The sequence below is a fragment of the Pseudochaenichthys georgianus genome, unplaced genomic scaffold (genome assembly GCF_902827115.2).
Source record: "Pseudochaenichthys georgianus unplaced genomic scaffold, fPseGeo1.2 scaffold_467_arrow_ctg1, whole genome shotgun sequence".
Classification (NCBI taxonomy): domain Eukaryota; kingdom Metazoa; phylum Chordata; class Actinopteri; order Perciformes; family Channichthyidae; genus Pseudochaenichthys; species Pseudochaenichthys georgianus.
Window position 1 is genome coordinate 43,381 of NW_027263031.1, and position 25,458 is coordinate 68,838.

The 25,458-nt window shown below is 41.8% G+C and overlaps 1 protein-coding gene across 4 annotated transcripts; it reads right to left on the minus strand.

Moving 5' to 3' along the window:
• Positions 1 to 3,908: 3,908 nt before the first annotated feature.
• LOC139433461 (zinc finger protein 3-like) lies at positions 3,909 to 25,458 on the minus strand. Of its 4 annotated transcripts, none has more exons than XM_071202485.1 (3): positions 25,338 to 25,458; positions 24,072 to 24,116; positions 3,909 to 4,596 (listed from the first exon to the last, which is right to left on the minus strand). In XM_071202485.1, exons 2-3 carry the CDS (start codon positions 24,111 to 24,113, stop codon positions 3,982 to 3,984), a joined length of 657 nt encoding a protein of 218 aa, XP_071058586.1. In that variant the 5' UTR covers positions 24,114 to 24,116; positions 25,338 to 25,458; the 3' UTR covers positions 3,909 to 3,981. The 4 variants fall into 4 exon arrangements, with proteins under 4 accessions (XP_071058586.1, XP_071058583.1, XP_071058584.1 ...); XM_071202482.1 differs by having other exon boundaries at positions 24,072 to 24,121; XM_071202483.1 differs by having other exon boundaries at positions 24,072 to 24,139.

Sequence of the window (25,458 nt, forward strand, 5' to 3'; positions counted from 1 at the left end):
ATAATGATCATATAAAGATGTGCCTTTACCTCACTGGTTGGAGAAAAAGCTTCTTATATTCGTTAGCATAGCTAGCTAACCAGATGCTAATAACAACAAAGTTATTGACTGTATGATCAGTGTGACGGATGAGCAGATCGCCACTGGGCTTTCAGCTAAAGACACAGCCACGCAAAAACTGCAGCATGTGTACGGCTCCTTATCGGTACTGCAATTTGTGAAGTCCCGGCCCGGAGCTGTGTTCTGGTGCTCTCCGTCAGAACTGCACCCCTGTCAGACGAGACATATACCACATGATGACACGTTAGGCTCGTGTTGTGTTCAATGACCCTGACCTTGGCCAGGAAAAACAGGCACCCGCTTGTTTAATTATTTTGCGGTCTAGATAATTTGAATTTTTCTTTTTTGCATGTGTTTATAAATTACCTCGAGGGCCATACCAAATGGTCTCGCGGGCCGTATACGGCCCGAGGGCCGGAGGTTCCCCACCCCTGACTTAGACAGTCAGAGGGAGGGGCAGGATCAGGTTTTGTCCCACATGGCTCTAAACAGCTCAATAGGCACACACTGTAGACACTAATTAGAAGAGCACAGACTAAAACAGAAATATACAGACGAATCAGATGATTAAACATGATCTTAAAATATATTTTATATATTTTTTGCATTTTGTTGTAATCATTATTTTAATACTTTCTGCTGACACTAGGTGGGGCTGTGACCCACCTGCCCCTAATGACCAGTCGCCACTGGGTGTGTGGTCATTATTCTTTAGAGTCATTGCGTGCCTATTGGTTGGAACATGATCCGTGTCTCCATCACTTCCTGGTCTTCTCTAAAGAAGAGGGACCAATGGAAACGTTGTCATGTTGCCGTTGTTCAGCATGGAAACATTCATTAGCTAACAATGACATTATTGTTCTATTAATATAAAGGGAGGTCAGGTACTCTTTAAAGCAGCTGCTAGCTATGGGTACTTTTTACTGAAGTACACTTCAAAGCCTCTTTACTTTCACTTGAGTAAAGAAGTTTAGTCAGTACTTCTACTTTAGTATTTTTAAACACGAGTGTCTGTACTTCTACTTGAGTGACGGTGCGTACACACGGCAGGTTTTTTATTGGCATCGTACCCAGCAGACATTCGGTGATGTTGTAGCCGTAAAAGTAGAGGTGTAATGAATAATTCTAATGGATGGCAGACATCATTAGTCTGAGCTCTGATTAGATCCTGCTGGGTTCATCTGCACTGATGGAAAAATACCCTTTTAATTACATTAAACTGCAGGAAAATGCCCCATGATGGAGCGTTTCTGATCAGCACCATGTTCAGAACATCAGAGGATTAACAGAACTGTGTTTCCGTTGACTCTGCTTACTTAATTTTAAGGCTTTAACTGTTGCCATTATCTGAAAGGTATAAACCACATTCAAAGAGAGAAGAGGTCGTTCCCTTCCATCAGAAACATTTTTTAACCAGTTTTTAAGTATTTTTTCCAGCTCGTCCTGTCTTTGTTTACAAATACAGACTGCTAGCTCTGAAGCTGCTGTGAATCATAATATCATTCCATCTCTTAACTCATGGACATATTTATCTATGATCTAAACCACGCGTGTCTAACTCGAGGCCCGGGGGCCAAATCGGGCCCGTGGTGGATTTAATTTCGGCCCGCAGGATAATTTCTAATTCCTATTAGATCTGGCCCGCCGGTATATTGCACCTTCCCTCCATCCTGAGGGTCTCCTCCGCTCAGAGCCTGAGCCCAAACATTGATGACCTTGCTCCCAAGATGAGACGCCAAGTGTCTGAGCTAGCATCTCAGAGCAGCACACTGAGTTCAATGGATGCTTCCTTCTGCACTTTCTCTCACGACAGCAGGGCATGTTTGGTTTCTCTTTGAGGGGAATCGTTTTGTTGAAGCTGTTGTTGGCCTGTGGGGAAATGTACTCATGAGAAGTGACTCTAAGCTGCAGATAGAGCCATGAGAAATGAATGCAGCTGATTATTTAATGTTGTTTTTATAGGCAATAATTTAAGCTTTGTTAGTTCCAGGTTTAAAATGTGCAATAAGTTCATTTCAATACGTTCTGCAATAAACATTGAACCAGTCCGGCCCTCCACTAGTAGGCTACCCATGTTTTTATTTGGCCCACTGTGTATTTGAGTTTAACCCCCCTGCTCTAAACAAAAGTCTATGATCTTTCCTGACCTAATGTTACATTATTGTTCCTACCCGTTTCCCTCAGAAAGGTAACCAGTGCCTTTCTGGTAGCTCTTCTTCTGTTCCCAGAATACCAACCCCTCCCCCTCTCCGACTCTGAAACTTCATCCTTTAGTTTTTCTCTTCCAGCTTTATAGATGTCACGATGTAATAAGAAATGTTCCACACTTTAACTCCACAGCTCCTACACTTGTCACCGTCACTTTTCCCCATGACATACAGCTACCATGCAAAGCTGTGTGATCCAGTCTGAGTCTGGCCGTCATGATTTCCTCCCTTCTGTTTCTTTCTTTAGAAATATTAATTGTGATTGTCTTTTGAACTTTATGACGCTCTTTGCCTTTCTGGTCTTCCTCCCACCTCTTCTGCCAGATCTCCGTCCCTTTCTTCTTAATGACTGCTTTTCCTTCTCCAAGTTGAACTGGTAAAGTGATTTCCTTTTGTAGTGCACTTTTTGCTCCTTTATCAGCACACTCGTTCCCTTCCCCCCCCCCCCCCTCACGCGTACTCGTTCCCTTCCCCCCCCTCACGCGCAATCTTGTGTTTGTTTGTAAATACCTGAAGCATGACTTGCTTCCTGACATTTTGAATCCTCAGTTATATGACCACCTCCACTTTTGTAATCGCTCTAGCTTCTCCATTACGTATGGGGCATGTCTTCCCTCCAGGGGCGGTTCTAGGGAGGGGCCAGTGCCCCCCTAACACTGACCTCTGACCCCCCCTGTGGCCCCCCTAACAATGATTTTTTTTTTTTAATGTATATTTTCTGGTACTCGGGATTGTGTTGCTGTAATGTGAGAATGTGCAGACACCCTTATGTAAAGTAGAGATGTAACTGTTCATTGCCTTTATTTTTATATAAATATGGTATTAGTGCAAACATTGCACTATAGCTTAAGCTGAAGCTAACAGTAATAACTATAAGATCTATCTGAAATAAACAAGTGTACTGAAACAAATACCAATAACTGTATTGCATTGTTTTCTTATGCGCAATTACTTCATACTGTCTAGTTCTCTTTTTCGTCCTGCATTTATTGTGCCCCCCTCAGAAAATAACTGGCCCCCAGTGGCCCCCCCCCAGTCAAATTGGTCTAGAACCGCCACTGCTTCCCTCATCCACATAGCCCCATCATCTGCGTACAGAGCCCATTGGATGCATGTGTCCAAGCATGTCAACATGTCATTAATGTTAAATAATATTGGACTGACTGATTGTTCGTAGACAGAGAGGGTGGGTATAATTTGAGAGGAAATCTACATTTTAAACAACTCAAGGTCAGAACAACTCTGAGAAGAATGAGTTTAACAATCTGTGGGGTGACTTTATGGAATGGTTTGGAGCAGGAGTTCAAACAAAGCATAATTCAGTTTAAAAGGACGTATAGAAACACTTTTTTGGAAAAATATGAGAATGAAGAAAGGTGATTGAAGATGAGAAATGATTGTATATGTTTGTATACATGTAAATGTATGTAGGAATAACAGCATTAAAACTGGATTGTATACATAAGCTGTATTGGACAATGGCTTGGATTTAATGCTGCAATAATGTCAGCTGTTCGGCAGATGGACAGCCAGGAAACGAAACTTAAAGGAACAGTGAACATTATGCCTGTCAATTCTGACGTTACGTCAACAGATGGCGCCGTTGGGATGGGATCTGTAATGGAAAAAACACACGGCCAATAGATGGGAATTGTTTATTGTAAACTGAAAAAACTAAATATGCTTAATTGCGGCTCCGACACTCTGAAACCCACTATGGGTTTTCTCCTGAGTGAACACGAAGATGTCTTTTGAGATGACCTGAACGAACGAAAGTTTTCCCACACTCTTCACACCAGTACGGTTTTTCTCCAGTGTGAATACGGTGATGTATTTCGAGAGAACCTGATTGAGTGAAAGTTTTCCCACACTCTTCACACCAGTACGGTTTTTCTCCAGTGTGAATACGGTGATGTGTTTCGAGAGAACATGAATGAGCGAAAATTGTCCCACACTCTTCACACCAGTACGGTTTTTCTCCAGTGTGAATACGGTGATGTGTTTGGAGAGAATCTGAACGAGCGAAAGTTGTCCCACACTCTTCACAGCTGTACGGTTTTTCTCCAGTGTGAATACGGTGATGTGTTTTGAGATGACTTGATTGAGTGAAAGTTTTCCCACACTCTTCACAGCTGTACGGTTTTTCTCCTGTGTGAATACGTTTATGTGTTTTGAGATGACCTGAACGAGCGAAAGTTGTCCCACACTCTTCACAGCTGTACGGTTTTTCTCCTGTGTGAATATGCAGGTGGGTCTTTAAATTTCCAGATGTTGTAAAGGATTTGTCACATTGCTGACAGCTGTGACGTCTTTCTTTTCCTTTCGGTTTCTAGAACAGACAGACAGAGAAAGAGAGAAAGTCAATCTAAAAATCATAAATACACAAGTTAACACAATAAAAACTCAGTTAATATAAACCTTGAGTTAACAAAATACTACTTATCAACCGTTTGTGTTTATTATATTTGATACAGTAATACAGCAATATTCTAACCAAAGTATATACCAGAGGTGGGGGACTCGAGTCGCATATTTTTTGACTTGAGACTTGCTTGACTAACATTGATATAAGACTCGACTTTGACTTGATAAGTTGTTTCCTAAATCACACACACACACACACACACACACACACACACACACACACACACACACACACACACACACACACACTGAAGAAATATTTGTATGTATTCATGTTAGTAGAAAGTGAGGTCAGACAATGGCAGCCATTTCAAGAACCATGACCTACGCGCAGTAGAACAGTCCTTAGGACTAAGACACAGTTTTGGAGCAGTTTATCATCCACAGTCTCAGGGAAAAGTGGAAAGGATGAACCAGAACTTAAAACAAAAACTCACCAAAGCATGCGAGGAGACGCATGCGAGATGAAATGGTTAGACGCATTGCCTCTAGCTCTTATGTCAATCAGGAGCTCCATTAACAAAGGGACAGGTTTCTCTCCATTTGAGCTCACTCATGGTCACCAGTTCCCAGGCCCAGGGGCCCTAAGTGTAGGAAAGGAAATAGAGGTTCTAAGTTCGAAACCATACTTCCAGCAACTTAAGGGATTAGTGGTAGATTTTTCCACCCAGGTTGCAGAGGCAAAAGGGGGACCCGAGAAACACGAAGCGAACACTGCGGAGTTCGTCTGGCTGAAAGCGATCAGACCCAAGTGGCTGAGACCCAGGTTCTCTGGACCCCATCGGGTGATGCAGAGGACATCTCACGCTGTCCGCTTGGAAGGGAAAGGAGACATCTGGTACCACTGGAATCAGTGCGCCGTGGGGAAACCTCCGGGAAGGACCCTAGACGACCTCATCACGGACGTGGTCTGCGCAGAGGAGGACCCAGACGACAACACTCCTATCACCGACCCAGATGACAACACTCCTATCCCCGACCCAGATGACAACACTCCTATCACCAACCCAGAGGAGGAACGGCACTGAGGGAACGAGGCAGAGCGGGGTGGATCAACGCTTCCAGATGGCGTCTGTCTTCTCGACCGGAGGCTGGCGTGTGAAAGCTATCATCATCCCCCTCATCCTGGGCCTGCTGTACCTGTCCAAGGTAGCCCTGCTTGATGAAGCTGGGGCCATTCCAACGACAGGTGGCGAGGGCTCTCGCCCCTCGGGGGGAGAAAGTAAGGTGCTCTTATCTAAGAGCCCAGACCCTGAGGGCAAAATCACACCAACGGGCCAATCAGTGCCTAGCGACAAAGACAGGTTGTTTCCAAGCACCACACGAACATACAGTACGATGAGAGAAAGACAAAGAGAGAGACACAGAGTGAGAAGAAGCAGGAATGCCCCTCTCTCTGCTCACGAACCACAGAACATTTCTTTTAACTGCCCAACGGCAATATGTGACTCACCAAACTGTGTTATTAAGTACCCTGTGTTTTTTAACAAGGGGGGCGACTCCACGGTGTGGAAAGCGTATCCAAGGACACAGTATCAGGAGTTCCGGGTCTCGCCACGGATGGTAAGAATAATACTCAACACCATTGCAAATATGCCCCCAGAACTGTGGTGTACCACGGCAGAACAGTTAAAATACGAGTCCCAGTGCACGACAAGGAAACCAGATTACAAAGCTCCCGATTCGGGGGTCACCGGATGTGCATTTATTGAACCAGAGCATGAAACACGTTTTCCAAAGAAGGCTTTAATCGCTCCACCTAAACTAACTAAGACCAATTCGGCAATAAGTTTAATGTTAGACTATGCACACGAACGTAATGTTAGTAACTGTTGGCTGTGCCAAAACCTGCCAGAATCCGTACATTCTCCCATGTTTAGCCCAATCCCATTCTCAAAAACTGATTACAGTTTAGTTAGCTGGAATGACATATCATCCCGCATTGGAGATGATGCCGAGGATTGTTACACTCCATCGTACCCAATAAACTCTGAGAAACCTCTAAAATACAAGGGTTTAATCTCGCTCATTGTTGAGACAGTAAATAAAGATTACCTGCCAGAGGGCTTCAAACAGTTGACGGTCCTGAGACTAATATATGTGAAGAAATATATTAACCTAGCTTTTGAATACAGATTCCAATTAGCTCTAGCCCAGACTAATTGCTCGGTTAACTTTGCCAGTCCAATATGTACACTGCAACCACACACTCCATCTTTATTAGTTGAGGCTTTGGTAACAGTAGTGCCCTGGTTTGGCTCCAGAACAGTGGACTCAGTTGTGGTTAAAATACATGACTGTTCACAGCCATTACCCTTAGGTAAGTCCCCTACCCGTGACTGCTCTGTCTATGTTCCCCCAGTGGTGGTACATGAGTGGAAGAATGTGTCCATCTGTTTCCAAAATGAAAGAGGATCTCTTACCTCTCCAGATGTGGGACACAGCGACTGTAATACTGTAATAACGGTGCAGTTAGCCAGAACGCCCCTCCCACAGAGAGTTTACTTAGTTTGTGGGGACCGAGCCTATGGCTGTATGCCTTATGACATTTTCTATGGCACCTGTTACCTGGCCTATCTAATCCCTTTAATCCGTGAAGTAAAGGCTGATGAGATTGCAGCTATACTTCCCTCTCCACATAGGAACAGCAGGTCAATTACAAAAGGACAGCGGATGGCTAGTCTATTGTTACCATGGTACGGTATTTATGTTTCTCAGCAGGAAATTGTAGCATTGTCCAAAGTAGTGGAAAATCACTTAAATGCATCTAACACCGCCATGTTAGCCGAACATAAAGAATTACAGGAGGTTAGGACTGTAGCATTACAGAATCGTATGGCACTGGATCTTCTATTAGCCGCCCAGGGGGGCACATGCAAGGTGATTGGATCTGAGTGTTGTTCTTTCATCTCTGATGCTACTCCTGAAATAATGGACATGGCTCATGATACCGCCAGGGGGATAAAAGAGTTGCATGAAACTCATGGGTTTACCCTTGGGGATTTAACTGGAACTTTTGGATCGTGGGGTGCGGGGTTGGTTAAATTTGCAGTGACCGTTTCAATGTTTATCCTAGTTGTGCTAATTGTGATAATCTGCTTGGTCACTGTAGTTAAACTAGCCATACGAAAGATGACCAAAACCGCCCTCCAGGCTCCCCAGACACTAGTAGGATATTCCACAGTAAATGACTCCGTGTTGATGTACGACGCCCAGGTTTCAGATCCGTGGGGCTCAATCACGGCATCTGCGCCATGGGGACCCCCACGAAATGAATGACAAGTTGATGAAAATTGACACTCAGAATGTAGAAGATGTATATATCTTTTCGGGTTTTCACACTATGCAATACATGTCTGATTCTTCTTTTCAGACTTTTGAACTATGTATTGGACTAAAATAAATGTATTGATAAGTGCCTTACTTTGGACTAAAGCGTAATGAGGTATACGTGGAGTAATGTTAAAGCTTGAAGACACTGCAATTTTGCAGATTACAGATTAATTCAATCACCACTGTGAAGGTTATACTTTAAACTGTGAATTTCAACTGGACCTTTACAATCCAGATTTTATACCTCAGGTGGATTTCTAATAATCCTAACATTTTAAATGTGTATAAGGGTCTTGAAGCAAATCTTTGAGATGCAAGCTATTTTTAAAGTTTGTAATTTGATGATTAAGGAGGACTGAAGGATAAATGATAAAAGATGTTATTTGGATGTTATTTTACTGTTTTCTTCTATATTTTTGGTATGTTTATTTTTGTGCTATTGATAAACGATTTGTCTAAACACTGAGGAGAGATGATTTTCTATTACGATTAGCGGTACTCAATCATTCTGATTGAAGGTTTTTATTAACTTTGTTATTACTAAGTAATGGAATTGATGTATGGAGTTATTTACATATTTTGGTATTTCTACATGGTCATATGGAGTTGATATGTGGAGCCATTCCTGAATGTTTAAATAGTCTGAATCCCAGGTTATAATGTGAATGTCTTGGAATAGTTGGTCTCTTAAGTGTAGACCAAAAGGGGGAATTGTGAGGAAATATTTGTATGTATTCATGTTAGTAAACTATCAAGATGCTTAAAAAGGGAAAATGTTTTGTGTGAGAAAACTGTGAACTGTTTGTGGGGCCTGTGAACATTTGGTTTTGTGAGGACAAAAGGAAGAGGCGGAAGGTGTGGAGTTAACATACAGTCATCTCAGATCCCTGTGATAAGGAAGCTGAGCCACTGGGATTGGGGAACTTAAGATGTGAGCTGTTGATACTAATTTGGGCAGCCAATCACTGGTCTGGAAGGGGGGCGCAGATAACTCCTCCTCCGGTCAGCGAAGTATTTAGACAGGAATCCCAGCAGTGCCTCCCTCTCTCTCCTCTCGCTGGCACAGGTAATTATGGGATCCCACAGATAAACTGTATTTAATTTGTACTGTACTTGATTGTATATTACCATTAAAATGGATTATTGTTAAACGGTTACTTGTATGCTTTGGGTTTCCTTCCTGTAAGATAACGGCTTGTGTAGGGACGCGAGGAGATTTAAGAAAGCGGACGAGTTGTCCACTAAATCTCCTAACCACACACACACACACACACACACACACACACACACACACACACACACACACACACACACACACACACACACACACACACACACACACACACACACACACACACACACACACACACACACACACACACCTGTTTTATGATTTCAGAACCCCACTCTCCATTGTTGTTAATGTTGAAAATAAAACTCTAGTTTCATAACCACTGTCTTTTAACTGATTTAAATGCGGAAACTGGGGTTATTCATCAGTATTTCGTAGGACTTCACTTGCTTGACTCTCACCCCAGTAACTTGAGACTTGCACATGTATGACTTACTCCCACCTCTGGTATACAGTAGTGTTAATTTTGTTGACTAAAACTATGACGAAATATGTTCGTCAACGACCTTTTTTTCCATGACGAAAACGAGACGATGACGAGACCGCACCGACGGCAGTAAACAATAACTGCAACGAAATCATCATGCAATATCGTTGACGAAAAGTGACGAGACGAAAATGTAGTTTACTAAATAAAAACTGTGCCAAAATCTCTTTACTTTCATTGACGAAAAATGAGGAGACGAAATATTATCAAAGATAACTTTACATTTCTGATAGTCAGTTTTTCTCCCAGCAGTTCCATTCCGGTGCTGCGGCAGAGCAGCAGCTGTGTGTCTGTGCTGCGTGCGGCGGTAGATTTGAATTACACCGGGCAGCGGCACCCTGTGAACTGTCAGGAAGACTCGGGTCTAACTCATGGTCTAACTAACCTTATTTAACAGAAAATAAAATGGCAATCAATCAATCAATCAATGTTTATTTATATAGCCCAATATCACAAATGTTACATTTGTCTCAGTGGTCTTCACAGTGTGTACAGAATATCAGTATGACAATACGACACCCTCTGTCCTTAGACCCTCTGTCCTCAGACCCTCTGTCCTCAGACCCTCTGTCCTTAGAACCTCTGTCCTTAGACCCTCACATCGTACAAGGAAAAACTTCCAAAGAAAACCCAGTTTAAAGGGAAAAATGGGAGAAACCTCAGGGAGAGCAGCAGAGGAGGGATCCCTCTCCCAGGACGGACAGACGTGCAATAGATGCCGTGTGTAAATTGAAAAGATAATACATTTGCAACATAGGTAGTCCAAATGTTTGGAAATGCATGTGTGTATAATAGGAAGATGAATCCACGAGGATATCCATCCAGGACCTATGATCCAGGACCACAGCCACGACTCAAGATCCAGCGCTCGCGATCCAGGACACAGGGCCGCAGGATCATCCATGACTCCGGATCCCGGCGTATATAGACACCAAAAAGAAAGACATTTGGGGAAGCTGGGTTAATGGGAACATGAGTGTACACGGGTATAGACAGAGAGAAGGAAGAAGGAAGATGTCCCCCGACAAACTAAGCCTATATCAGCAAAACTAGGGGCTGAATCTAATCAGCCCTAACTATAAGCTTTATCAAAAAGGAAGGTCTTAAGCGCACTCTTAAAAACGGATAGGGTGTCTGCCGCCCGAACACAAACTGGAAGCTGATTCCACAAATGTGGAGCTTGATAAGAAAAGGCTCTGGCTCCCATTGTACTTTTAAAGATTCTAGGAACAACCAACAACCCTGCATTCTTGGAACGCAATGCCCTAGTAGGACAGTAGGGTATAATGAGTTCTTTAAGGTAAGATGGCGCCTGCCCATTAAGGGCTTTGTAGGCGAGAAGAAGAATTTTAAATTCTATCCTGTGTTCTATAGGGAGCCAGTGTAAGGCAGCCAGAACAGGAGTAATGTGGTCCCTTTTCCTAACTCTGGTTAGTACACGAGCCGCAGCATTTTGAATCAGCTGAAGCGACTTGATTGACTTCTTGGTACTCCCTGATAATAAAGAGTTACAATAATCCAGCCTAGAAGTAACAAATGCATGGACTAGTTTCTCTGCATCGTTTTGAGGCAAGATATGCCTGATTTTTGCAATGTTACGTAGATGGAAGTAGGCGGTCCTTGAAATTGATTTTATGTGGGCGTTAAAGGATAAATCCTGATCAAATATAACACCAAGATTCCTTACAGTCTCACTGGAGGCCAAATTAATGCCATCCATAGTTAGTATATCTTTAGATAATTTGTTTCGTAGATTCTTCGGGCCAAGTACAATAACTTCAGTTTTGGTCGTGTTTAACATCAAAAAGTTTAAGGTCATCCACGTTTTTAAGTCCTTAAGGCAGTCTTGAATTTTATTTAGATGGTTAATTTCATCAGGCTTGATTGATAAATATAGTTGAGTATCATCCGCATAACAATGAAAGTTTACAGAATGATTCCTTATAATATTGCCTAACGGAAGCATATATAATGTGAACAAAATAGGTCCGAGCACTGAGCCCTGTGGCACTCCATGGCTAACTTTGGTTTGCGTGGAAGATTCATCGTTAACACGTACAAACTGAGAGCGTTCAGATAGATAGGACCTAAACCAGCCTAAAGCAGTTCCCTGTATGCCAACTAAGTGTTCTAGTCTTTGCAATAGGATATCATGGTCGATAGTATCAAATGCAGCACTAAGATCGAGCAAAACAAGAATAGAGACAAGTCCCTTGTCTGAGGCTATTAGAATATCATTTGTGACTTTAACCAGAGCTGTCTCTGTGCTATGATGTGTTCTAAAGCCAGACTGAAAATCTTCAAATAAATCATTGTTTTTTAAGTAATCACACAACTGTTTTGCGACCGCTTTCTCAAGAATTTTTGAGAGGAACGGAAGATTAGAAATAGGTCTATAGTTGGCTAAAACCTCTGGATCGAGGTTGTGCTTTTTAAGAAGCGGTTTTATCACTGCTACTTTGAATGATTGTGGAACATAGCCTGATAATAAAGACATATTCATAATATTTAATAAAGAAGTGCTAATTAATGGAAAAACTTCCTTCAACAGCTTAGTTGGAATTGGGTCTAACATGCACGTTGATGGTTTAGAAGAGAGAATCATTGAATGTAATTGTTCAAGGTTAATGGCTGAAAAGCATTCTAGTTTACTATCTAGTGTAATATTAGAACTTACGATTCCGGGAGCTGTTGATAACACTATACTGGTCGAAGGCAAGAGGTCATTAATTTTGTTTCTAAGAGTAACAATTTTATCGTTAAAAAAGCACATAAAATCATTACTACTGAGTGCTAAGGGAATAGAAGGCTCAATCGAGCTGTGGCTCTCTGTCAGCCTGGCTACAGTGCTGAAAAGAAATCTTGCATTATTCTTATTCTCATCTATTAATGAAGAGTAGTAGGCTGCTCTCGCTTTACGCAGTGCTTTCTTATATTCATTGAGAGTAATATGCCAAATTAAACGAGATTCTTCAAGTTTAGTGGAACGCCATATCCTTTCAAGTTGTCTAGACTTTTGCTTTATTTTGCGGGTTTCGGCATGGAGCTAATCTATGTTGTTTTAGTTTCTTCTTTTTCAAAGGAGCAACAGAGTCTAATTTTATTCGCAGCGCATCTATAGCACTATCAACAACATGATCAATTTGGGGTGGTGTACATTTTGTATAAGTTTCCTCCCCTACATGCAGACATGCTATCGAGTTAAGTATTGGTGGAATCTCTTCCTTAAATGTGGCTATAGCACTAACAGATAGGTTTCTGCTGCAAGAGCTTTTGACTAATGCTTTGTAGTCTAGTAACAGTACTTCAAAAGTTACTAAGAAATGGTCGGATAAAGCAGGATTATGCGGTTCGACTAATAGTTGCTCAATTTCAATACCATAAGTCAGAACAAGGTCGAGAGTGTGATTATAACAGTGGGTTGGTTTATTTACACTCTGACAGAAACCAACAGAATCTAATATAGAGTTAAATGCAAGAGTAAGGCTATTTTTATCATCGTCAACATGAATATTAAAGTCACCTACGATAATTACTTTGTCTGTTTTAAGAACCAAAGTTGATAAAAACTCAGAGAATTCTGATAAGAATTCTGAATAAGGACCTGGTGCACGGTACACTGTAACAAATAAGATTGGCTGCAAAGTTTTCCAGGTCGGATGCGTAAGACTAAAAACGAGGCTTTCAAAAGAGGTATAATTACATTTTGGTTTAGTATTGATAAGTAAACTTGAGTCAAAGATTGCTGCAACTCCACCTCCTCGGCCCGTGCCTCGAGCAATATGAGTGTTGACATGGCTGGGTGGAGTGGCCTCATTTATGCTGACATATTCTTCATGTCTCAACCAAGTTTCAGTGAGACAGCATATATCAATATTATAATCTGATATTAAATCATTTACCAATATTGCTTTAGATGCTAGAGATCTTATGTTTAAGAGACCACATTTAATCTTCCTGTTTTGTTGCACTGTAGTAGTTGTTACATTTACTTTTATTAGGTTATTATGTATGACACCTCTATTAGGTTTTACCTTAAATTGTCCTTGGGCAGACACACACACCGCTAATATTGGGTATTTTATTGGGTTCGGGATTCCTATGGATGACTGCCTAGGAGAGAGCGCAGAGAAGCGTGTAAGACTGCGACTCTGCCTCCTGGTCTCAACTCCAGTTTGTCATGGATTACGTCCACAAAGCCCTGAAATGTTTGCCCAAATGAGATCTGCACCTTTCAAAGTAGGGTGAATGCCGTCTCTCTTAATCAGACCAGGTTTTCCCCAGAAGGCTGTCCAATTATTTACGAAGCCCACATTGTTTGCTGGGCACCACCAAGACAACCAGCGCTGAAATGATGACATGCGGCTATACATGTCATCATTGATCAGATTGGGGAGGGGACCAGAGAAGATTACGGTGTCCGACATTGTTTTAGCATAACTACACACCGACTCCACATTAAGTTTGGTGCATTCTGATTGGCGTAAACGAACATCATTACCACCGACGTGAATAACAATCCTACTGTATTTACGTTTATCTTTAGCCAGCAGTTTAAGATGCGCCTCAACGTCGCCCGCTCTGGCCCCCGGAATGCATGTGACTGTGGAGGCTTCGGTCTCTAAATTCACGTGTCTCATAATAGAGCTACCAATAACCAGAGTTGGCTTCTCAGCGGGTGTCTCGCTGAGTGGGGAATATCTGTTAGATACGTGAACGGGTTGGTGGGGACCTGCGGGTTTCGCGTTATGCCCCTTCTGAACAGTCACCCAGCCTCCCTGCTGCTCGGGAGTTGCCGGGGGACGGCTAAGAGGAGCTACATTTTGCCGGTCCGCACATGCTAACATGGGCTTTACTTTAGCTGAGTTACTTTCTAAGATGCGGAGCCGGGCTTCTATGGCTATGATTCCCGCCTCCAACCTAACAACTATACTACATTTAACACATGTATCCTTACCAGTAAGGGAGGCCGGGAAGTAACCAAACATGAGACAGGAAGAGCAGGAAATAGCACCAGAAGGTGGGGAAAGAGCCATGGCTAGCTATCAAGCTAAAGTAGCTACCGTTAGCAAACCCGAAAAGAGTGTAGGCAACTGTGGAGTTACAGTCGCTAAGAGAAGGAGAGTTGTGAGTGCTTAAGCTGTAGTAACGTGTGATTACAACGTCAGGCAGTTGCCTGTGATCAAGAGTTTTAAAACGATCGATTAAGTTTAAGTTAATAAGCTATCAGCAACAGAACAGGCACACGGGATACCCGGAGATGACAACAACAACCGGAAGTGACAACGTGCAACGTGCTCACCGCAATAGGTTCCTCCGTTTACTTTAAATTGAGCAATGAGTTTGTGGTTTAGTTCCTCTCCTGGCAACAACAGGGCTTGGGAGCAGAGGTCGCACTCGCATTAACCGAATACCCCCCGTCAGCGCGAGTGATTGATAAATTGTGCACTCGACGGGTAATAATGGATTATGACGGAAATGTTACGATCCTGTCAAAATGACTGACAACGAAAAAGCCACCACTGCTTGGGAGAAAGAAACGATGTGATATTTGGGCCCATTTTCGCTACAATGAGGCGGAGAAAAAAAGCGAATGCATTGTTTCATCAGAAGGGAAGCAATGTGACCAACACAGGTAAAAACACCACAAACCAGATACTCTCTGCAAAGCTGCTTAATCATTCAACCTGTGTTTTTCATCAAATAAGGACAAGATATAATCCTATTGTGAAATACGTTTGACTAAAATGACAAATTATTGGTTTTGGCTAGACTAGTTTGACTGAAGTGTTCTATACAATCTGATGACGAAAAAAGACTCGACAGTTTTCATTGACAAAACGTAGACGAAAATAATTAGTTTTCTTTGACTAAAATATGACTAAAATGCTCAGACTTTTAGTCGACTAAAACTTGACTAAATAAACACAGGATGAAGGTGACTAAATATGACTACAACTAAAAAGGAAATTTAACACAGGACTAAGACTAAAACTAAGTAAAAAATAGTTGACGAAATGAACACTAGTATACAGGAGACAGAGGGAGACGGCATCCTGTCACTGCGAGTCTCAGTATGCTCCGTTCGTCTTGTGTATTGTTTTTTTGGTCTAATTATTGTCTAAACGTTGTTGTGTCTGTATGAAACGTCATTTTGAGAGACCATGCTTTTGATCCTGTGGATTACATTTGCATTCTGCAGACCATGTCTGCCCATTCAACTTTCCAAGACACACCTTAATGACAGCACCAACAGGTATGGCGAGGAGCCTCTATGCTGCTACAGCCGCGAGGCTATGCTAGAGCTACAATGCAATCGGCCTCCTACGAATACACCAAGCCACATGTGCTCTTCGTTATTGGATGAAATCCCTCGGGAGCCGCTTAGAAACACCAGGAAAAAGAGCCGAGGAAGGAGGGGAGGCGTTCAGAATCACCTACGGCCAGGGTTGGGTTGTAACGGAATACATGTAATGGCGTTACGTAATCAGAATACAAAAATCAAGTAACTGTATGCAGCTCGCGTTACATTTGAAAAACGAGTAATCTGATTACAGTTACTTTCGTAAACCTGAAGTGAATACATTTTGGATTACTTATTGGAATTATTGGTGGAAAGATTTCCTCTCAACATTTCATATTCAAGTAGGTACAGCCGAATCATCACAGCCCACAAAACCTATTGCCGCCGCAGATGGACCAAAAAAGCGCTTGAAAAAAAAAATCGCGGGTCCGCTCGCTCAGTGAAACAATAACAACGAAACATGGAGGAACAAAAGTCTGCGTTTAAATCGCGTGTGTGTGTATGTGTGTGTGGTTAAAACACATCAGCCTGCAGTCGCTCTTTAGCCTTACTAATGATTATTTCTGAAGGTATACACAGTGAAGGCGGCGCGTGAAAGGTGGTTCGTGAAAGGCGGTGCGTGAAAGGCGGTGCGTGAAAGGCGGTGCGTGAAAGGCGGTGCGTGAAAGGCACTGCGCGGCGCGCTCGTCTTCTCAGCGGCTGAATTAACCCTCCTGCTGCCTCCTGGTGCTGCAGAGATGTCATGAAGTGAAGGAGGTGTTCCTTCTATAAAACAGCTGTGGGCAGCAGACACTGAGTGTCACGGACATGAATTCATAGATTAAGGCAGACTGGTGCACCCTCTCCTGTTTTACCGATCCGGTGCTTAAACAAATATAGCTCTACACCCCTGGCCGAAATGTCCTTAAAATGAAGTCCGAGTTCAACATTTTAATTCATGTCCTGCCAACACTGGCAGGACAGAAGGCGACACGCCCGTTCTAAGCCGTGTCCTTCACTCCTCACATCCCAAGCTGCATCCCCAACAAGTGTATTATGTTGTTGCATCGTTTCAGATGTGATGTTTCAGTTGTGCTCTTGATAAGCCATTAAAACAGTAAAAACACGTTCAGTTTCCTTTTGCTTTTTGTGTCTCCTGTTCACCAAAACATACCCATCTGTGATGGAAAAAGAAAGTAAACCAAAAGTAATCTAAAAGTAATCTGATTACGTTTTTTTAAGACACGTAACTGTAACTGTATTCGGATTACTTTCAGATCCATGTAATCAGTAATCAGTAACTGATTACATTTACAAAGTAACCCTTTGTAAATGTAATTTCTTGAGGCCTCTTTATTATGTTTCACGGAAAGTTGGCTACAATCTACGATGCCTGAATCTCTCTTTGAAGTACCCGGATTCATCCTTGTTCGAGCAGCAGGCTTGGAATTTCGTCATTTTAGGGGCAAGGCCATTTGGCCTTCCCGTTCACATTTTTTTTAAGGGCACAAAGGCCACATGACAGGGCACAAAGGCTGTTTGGTTAAATTACGCTGGTCAATCAACATGACTGAAAAGTGTAGCACTAACATCAACACCAGTCGTTTTACAAACGGCTGAATAGCAATAGTGTTTCTTAAACGTATACGTTAAGTTCAGCCATAAACCACATAAGTCAGTCAGGGGTAGACAGTAAGGGTAACATTGTATTGTCACTGGCCCCACCATTGTAACCACTGGCCCGGAGCATTCGTCCACCAAAAAAGAATCGACTAATAATGAAGAAAATTAACACATTTGTTGCAATAATTTATGCACTAACTACATTACTACTTTTACTACAACATTTTAATCATCAGTTCTTCCTCATTTTCCTCAATTGTTCATATTTGGTTTATTAAAATAATGATATTGTGGTCATTGTTAAAAAATGTCTGCTATTATTATGAGTATTATTATTTGTATAATGCCTTCCTGTCATTAGGAGTTCGACATGTAATGGCTATATGTAATTGATTTGATTAGAACCTTCATTATCCTAAACTGCTGGGACATTTCGCCAATACCTTTATATTGTCTACTCTTCACTTACTTGTCAGCATAGGTCGGCATTGATGTACAGAGCCGACAGAAGACCTTGTTTATATTGGCATCATATTGAGAGGTGCAGTGACGCGTCCTGAAACCAGGAAGTAGCTGCTGGTTCCCTCCACAAAAAGCAATGGAATTTCTCCACAGGGTTTTGGAAAATAGCTGGAAATAAGGTCTGTGGAAAACAAACCTGTTTGATAAATGCACGTTTTGTTCAGCCGGATAATCTTCACATGTCTACCCTACTTTTATAATTTTCGAATCATAAATCTAATCGATAGATTATAAAAGGGTTTTAGGACGCGGCACTGCAGCCAACTCCCTGTCACTCCTTTAACTCCTCCGGTGACTTTCTTTTATTTGAAGATTGTTTTTTGCACGGCGCTTGGCCTGTTACCGCTCGTATTAAAAACATTTTGGCGAATGGTTAGGTGGCGCGATAGTCTGTGGTGAAGAGGGAGCGCCCTCTCGCTCACGGGAGCCTGCTCGCGATGTGCTCCGCAGCAAACAGCTGTTTTCTGCGGAGCACATCGCAAGAGCAGCAAACAGCTGTTTGCTTTTCCCCCCAACAACGACAACCGACTCACGAAACGCTATGTTGTAGCGTTGATAAACGACACAATTTAACTAAATTGCTAGTCAAAATACCAATACCACAGGATATTTTTTTTTACCTTTGACAGGGGCACAAAGGCCACTTTGGCCGTGAATTGCATTTTTTTTAAGAGGGCATCACGGCCAAAGTGCGGGGCAACGACGGCCATGGCCGTCGTGGCCGTCGTGAAATTCCCACCCTGTCGAGCAGACAGGCATGCGAACTCGGAAAAAACCAGAGGAGGCGGTGTTTGTGTGTATATTAATGACCTGTGGTGCCGATCATACTCAGTCAAATGTAAAACCTGCAATCCCAACGTAGAAATTCTCGGCATGACGTTAAGACCCTTTTATCTGCCTAGAGCAGTGCTTCTCAAAGTGTGGTCCGCGGACCACTGGTGGTCCGTGAATATATTGGTAACATTTCACATTTGAAATACATAAATAAATAAAAGTTTTCCGCACTCTCGCGGGAATATCTCCACAATGGAGCGAGCTTAAGTTTAACTTTCGATGGCATGATATAGCCCAGCGCAACACCTTCATCACACATGTTTCCACTTGTTTGTACCATTTGCAGGCGATTTGTAATCTGTTCTAGAAAAACGAAAAAATGTGTGGAGTTAGGTGGTCCGCGAGTGTTTTTTTATTGGTTAAGTGGTCCTTGGTATGAAAAAGTTTGAGAAACACTGGCCTAGAGAAGTCGGGTGTATTTTACTCTTTGTTGTTTACGTGCCTCCCAGCGGCAGAGGACACTGTTCACGAGCTGCAACTCAGCCACCCCGATGCACCGAGCGATAGAATTACTAACAATGAACTGCTAACAGAGCACTTATATACTAACAAAGGACTGGCTTATCTAAAGCCAGTTGAGTAGCACTTGAAATGTTTGGCTCTATGAAACCTGATGTACTTTATGATTCTGTTTTCTTCAAGGTTGTGTCTTCATGGTCGAATGTACTTATTGTAAGTCGCTTTGGATAAAAGCGTCAGCTAAATGTAATGTAATAGTGCTCTGGGACATGAAGCAATGTCGCCTGGAGACTGTGTTACCTGGGTTCCAGCAATATGTTAGGGATCACAGCAGGAAAGACAATATCGTGGACAAATGCTTTCTTAATGATGAAGGAGCTTATGTGTCTAAATACAGACCACCAATACTGAACTCTGATCATAATGTTGTGAATATGATACCAGTGTATAAGACCAAACTGAAGGGAAGTCAACCAGAAAATAAAGTAATAAGGACATGGACAAATGAAAGTAGGGAACAGTTGAAAGCCTGTTTTGATTGGACAGATTGGGACATTTTTCAGGAAGGTTTACCAGATGAAATAACTACCGTTACCAAAGACTATATTAACTTCTGTGTTCCCACTAAAGAAATAAAAATATATCCAAGTAATAAATCATATGTGACTAAGGACATTAACAAAAAGGTATAAAAACCAGGAAAAGAGACTATGGAGCACTTAGACAGACAGAGAAAGAACTGAAAGTCAAATTGAGGGAATCAAAACTGGCACACAGAGAGCTTTTGGGAAATGCTTTTAAAGCCAAAGACCCCAACAAAGTGTGGGACACCATGAGAACCGTGACAGGAATGACCACTTCAGCTAAACCTATTGTGACGGACAAGACATACTTGATCCATACCAATTTGCCTATAAGCAAGGGGGTGGTACTGTTGCTCCATATCACCACTAAACATTTAGATAAACGTCACACCTATGCAAGAGCCCTCTTCCTAGACTTCTCAGCAGCAACACAATACAAGCAGACATCTTGGTGTCAAAAATGGCCAACATGGAAGTAAATCCATACCTGATATACTGGTATGCCGCTTTCCTCACCAGTAGAGAGCAACTTGACAAAACCCTGTCATCTGCCGTCACAACCAATGTAGGGGCCCCCCAGGGCTGCGGGAGTTCAGCTGTACTCTTTACTAGCTTCTTTTGATGACTTTACTGAACTGCTGTCTGTTGTGTGTATTGACTTTGGCCGTCTAGTCATTGTTGGTGATTTTAACATCCATGTTGACAACCCCCAGGACAGAGGGGCAAAAGAACTGTTTTGTGTTCTTGATAGCTATGGACTGACTCGGCATGTGACGGAGCCCACGCACAATAAGGGGCACACGCTGGACTTAATGAGCTCAACGGGTCTGAATATCTCTGAGGTTGTGGTGACTGATGTTGTGCTCTCTGATCATTCCTTTGAGAGCTCTATTTCTGTTCACACAAATGTTCAAAAAGAGGTGACCACAAAGCGATATTTAACTGAAAACACTAGGGAAATGTTCACTCAGAATGTTTCTTCCACACTTGCCCCTGCTAACATCTCAGTAAATGAACTAGTATCATTTTAATTCAAAAATAAAAAATATTATAGATGCCATTGCTAAGGTAAAGGAAGTGATTGGCAAGAAAAGATCTCCATGGAGAAAGGCCGAACGCAGGTGGAGAAAACAAATCTCCAGGTTCACTTTGAAATCTATTAAAGAGAGACTTGGCTTTTATCATTTGGAATTGGAAATTGCACGACAGTCTTTCTTCTCTGACATCATTACCAAAAACAAAAACAATGCACGTGCCATGTTTGCTACCGTCGACAGACTAACACATCCCACAGTGTCAGTATCCCCCCCATTCAGAAAATCAGACAAGCAGTCAGTGCCTCTGCATCAGGTACAGCAAATGTGTCCCTATGTCCACCTAATATCAATTCAGACATCATGACACAGTTCCATCAGATCAATGATAAAAACCTAGAGGACATTATTCAACTTCTGAAATCCTCCTCCTGCTGCCTTGATATTATTCCAACAGGATTTTTCCAAGATGTTTTTCCTTGCATGGCCTCAGAACTACTTCACATACATATCTCTTCACTCAGGTATTTTTCCACAGGCCCTGAAAACTGCAGTCATTAAACCGCTCTTACAAAAGAATAATCTAGATGCTTCAGTAATGAACAATTATCAAACCTTCCATTTCTAGGTAAAATCATTGAAAAGGTAGTTGAGTAATATCTTGCATTTAAATAACTGTCTGGATGTGTTCCAGTCAGGCTTTCGTCCAAAACCACAGCACTGAGACTGCTCTTGTAAAGGTCTTCAATGACATCCACTTATGGCGCATTTCCACTGCAGGGCCTCGCACGGCTTAGTACGGTATAGTTAGGCCTTGGTAGGCCAGGCTCACTTTATGATGCGTTTCCAATACAGTTTAGGAACTGGGGCAGTAACTATAGTAACGCAGTCAGGGCTCGACAGTAACGGTTGCCATTGGAAATTGAAATTCAGAAAAAATGTCAACCACTTCTTGGTCTTTGGTTGCCATCAGTGGCAACCAGTTTCTAACGTAAGAAATAAGGACAGCAAACAGCTAAATGCGCACCCCAAAATAGATAAATGTTAAATATTTGTTGTATTAAAGAGTGATATTTAATTATTGTTGTGACCAGTCGGAGCCTGATACTTAAGTTGCACGTGCATTGGTGTGATTACAGAGCCAGAAAGCGATGTACGTTTACTCGCGTGCGCGGTGCGCCGTGCGTTTGTTTTACAAAAAAATGGCGAAGCAAATTAAGTTGTTTGACTGTGGGGTAAAAGGTTCGACCAACCCGTCAACATCTCAAACGAATGTTCAAAGTGATTCAACTGATAAAGCGCAAGATGAACCCGAACAAAGGCAAAGAGGAAATGTGTAAAGTCTTGGGAGGCGAAATATATAAGTACATTCTGCTCCGTTGTGCATTCATTTCCAGTAAAAGTTCCTTCAAAATAAGAGTCCCGATCTTATTACTACCAAAATAAAAGTGCTAAACGAAACTTTACCGTAGGAAAAATATTAGCACTTCTATAAAAAGGTAACATATTTTAAATATAGTTAGACATATTTAAAGGTAATTTACAGCATTAATAATTAATATCTAATTCTTAACTGTGAATGGTTTTCATTTATTTAACATTAGAAATGTATTAGTCTGGCCAATCCAAGACTTCAACGCTGAAGGGCCAATGGATCTATGGTGGGGTCAGCACAAAGGTCAAGAAAACCCACATTTGAAAGGGAGACAACGGATGACCAAGAAACTAGTGACTTGCTCAATTCATTTGTGAGGGATCTGTGAAGAACAACAGTTGCACTACTGGTATTTTGTATACCAGCAATTGAGGGACAAGTTTCCTACCACTTTAGTTTCAAATAAGTGTGTTAATTACTTATTGTAAAGCATTTTAACATTCTTTTGTGTCACATGCTGATTATTAAGTTGATGAATAACTGTATAGTATCTTAATTATTTAAAATATAAGGTGACTAAAAATGGCAACCGTATTTTCAGTTTTGGCAACCAAAAGCTGATGCCTGGTTGCCTGGCAACCAAAAGCTGATGCCTGGTTGCCTGGCAACCAAAAGCTGATGCCTGGTTGCCTGGCAACCAAAAGCTGATGCCTGGTTGCCTGGCAACCAAAAGCTGATGCCTGGTTGCCTGGCAACCAAAAGCTGATGCCTGGTTGCCTGGCAACCAAAAGCTGATGCCTGGTTGCCAGCCTGGAAACCACTTTTAAAAGTTAGCGTTGAGCCCTGGCAGTGTAGGCGCAGCCGTGACGTCATCTTCAATGTGTGTCACTACCCGATCTGCAGTGCGCATGTGCGAGATGGTCCGCCATATTTGACAGCTCCATACGGCAACTCTAATAGGACATTTGACACAGTGGCGTTTGGCAAAGCAGAAAAAAGAACACTCAAAAAATCCGACAATATTAATCTGAACGAGAGAGATGAGTTATTGTTATTACAACGTGACTTCACTATTATTGAACAACTCCTTTTATTGGGTCATTTGATTGGGTTAAGTACATTGTCAGAATAAGTGAGAAATGGATGTAACTTCTGTTAGACAGCTATCATACATACTGAAGAAATATTGACTGTGAATGTATGCAATATGTATGACATTCATAATTTATATCTAATTACATTAACTGTGAATGTCCTTCATTTTATTTCAAATTAAATTAAATATTTTAATAAAGATATTCGAGACGTTTATGACTCGCGCAAGCACGATGCAAATCGGGCAGCCGTCTAGACGTAAAATGTCCTATTAGAGTTGCCGTATGGAGTTGTCAAATATGGCAGACCATCTCGCACATGCGCACTGCAGATAGGGCAGGGCTGCAGATAGGGCAGTGACAATGTGAACCACAAAACCAACATCAGCCATTAGCTCTTAGCCCTCAGAGCTCACAGCTCCTCATATCTGTTCAGAAACTAGACACAAGCTAAACAAGTACAAACCACAGACTGTCTGTGTCATGGAGAATACAGTCGCTGCTTTATTTATGTCTGTATAGGGCGTTCCGAGCTGAATAAGGGCGTCAAATGAAGGCACGACGCCCGCCTGGCGGAAACGCTGGCATTAGGAATATCTTGTGATGAAGTGCACACTGACCTGAGCTCCAGGGGTCTCTTTCTTCTCCTCCATGCTGCTCATCAGCTGTCCTGATGAAGACCACAGAGCTGCTTCATTATTAATATAATACAAATATTTAGATATAATTCATCATAAACTGTCAGGAGTGAAGAGGAGGAACTCAAAGTGTTTATTCAATGATATGTTTCTAGATGCTTATAGTGTTTTATCACACCATGTGCAGTGCCTTGTCTCATCTATGCTGCTGTGACCTAAACATGTTCCAAATGGATCCATTTGGTCAATGTGATGCCAAGCAGAGGAGAACATGATAGAAAGGTCAGATAGTTATTAACGTTACATGCAAATGACTTTAACCATTACGATAAAAAGTTGGTTTTCTGTGTAAATGATTATTAATAGAATACAAATATTTAGATATAATTCATCATAATCTGTGTAGCAACTTACATTCTAATTTACAGCTCACAGTTTGTTCACTTTTATTTCATTAAAATGACTTTATTCACATAGAAAGTGACATTAATGGATCTTTGAACCAGGGTTATAACGCTATCCGTGTCATTAACCATCACCAAGTTAACACAGAAAGCAAACATTAGCTAGTGAGACTGTTTAATGTACTCCATGTATACAGTATTTTCTGTATATTGTGTATTCTTTAGATACTCTAGTGATATGTGTCCTGTGTGTATACTTGCTGCTAATGCTTCATTTTTATGGTATCTTATTGCATCTTTTAAATATGTTTAACTCGTGTAATGCCTGCAAACACTTCTGCTGTGACACAACATTTTCCAGTTTAAGATAAATCATTATTTAAATAAAGTATATCTATTTTATCTAATGAGCTAAACCGTCGCTTAGCTTAGCGTTAGCTGCTAACTGAAGAACCCCATTCATTTCAATGGGAAAAATGCTACGTCACGGTGAATGCCGATGCTAATAAGCTAGTTAGCATATATTTAAAACCATATCTATGGTAAAGTGCACCAAGACAACAACTCAACCCGTCTTAAAAGACAACTGGTGTAATAAATAACTAACATAAAGTCAGCTGAGCATTACAAATCAACTGTTACTCCCCCAGAGCCGAACTGGAATAATAACTGTAGCTGTTAGCCGTTAGACTTTAGCCGTTAGACTTGAGCTGTTAGACTTGAGCCGTTAGACTTTATTTAAAGATAGTTTGAGACTATTTTTGGCGCACATGATTAACTGTAAGCTAAGCTAACAGGTGTAAATACACTTAATGAAACCTCTGCAGGTGTTTACTCCACTCACCTCTTATTTTTCACCTTCTTCTCCTCTCAGTTTTTAGCGGATAGCAAAGAACTTAAAAGGTGCAGACCGTCACCTCCTGTACATGGGTGTGAAGGTCCAGAGTCTGAGACCCGCCCCCTGC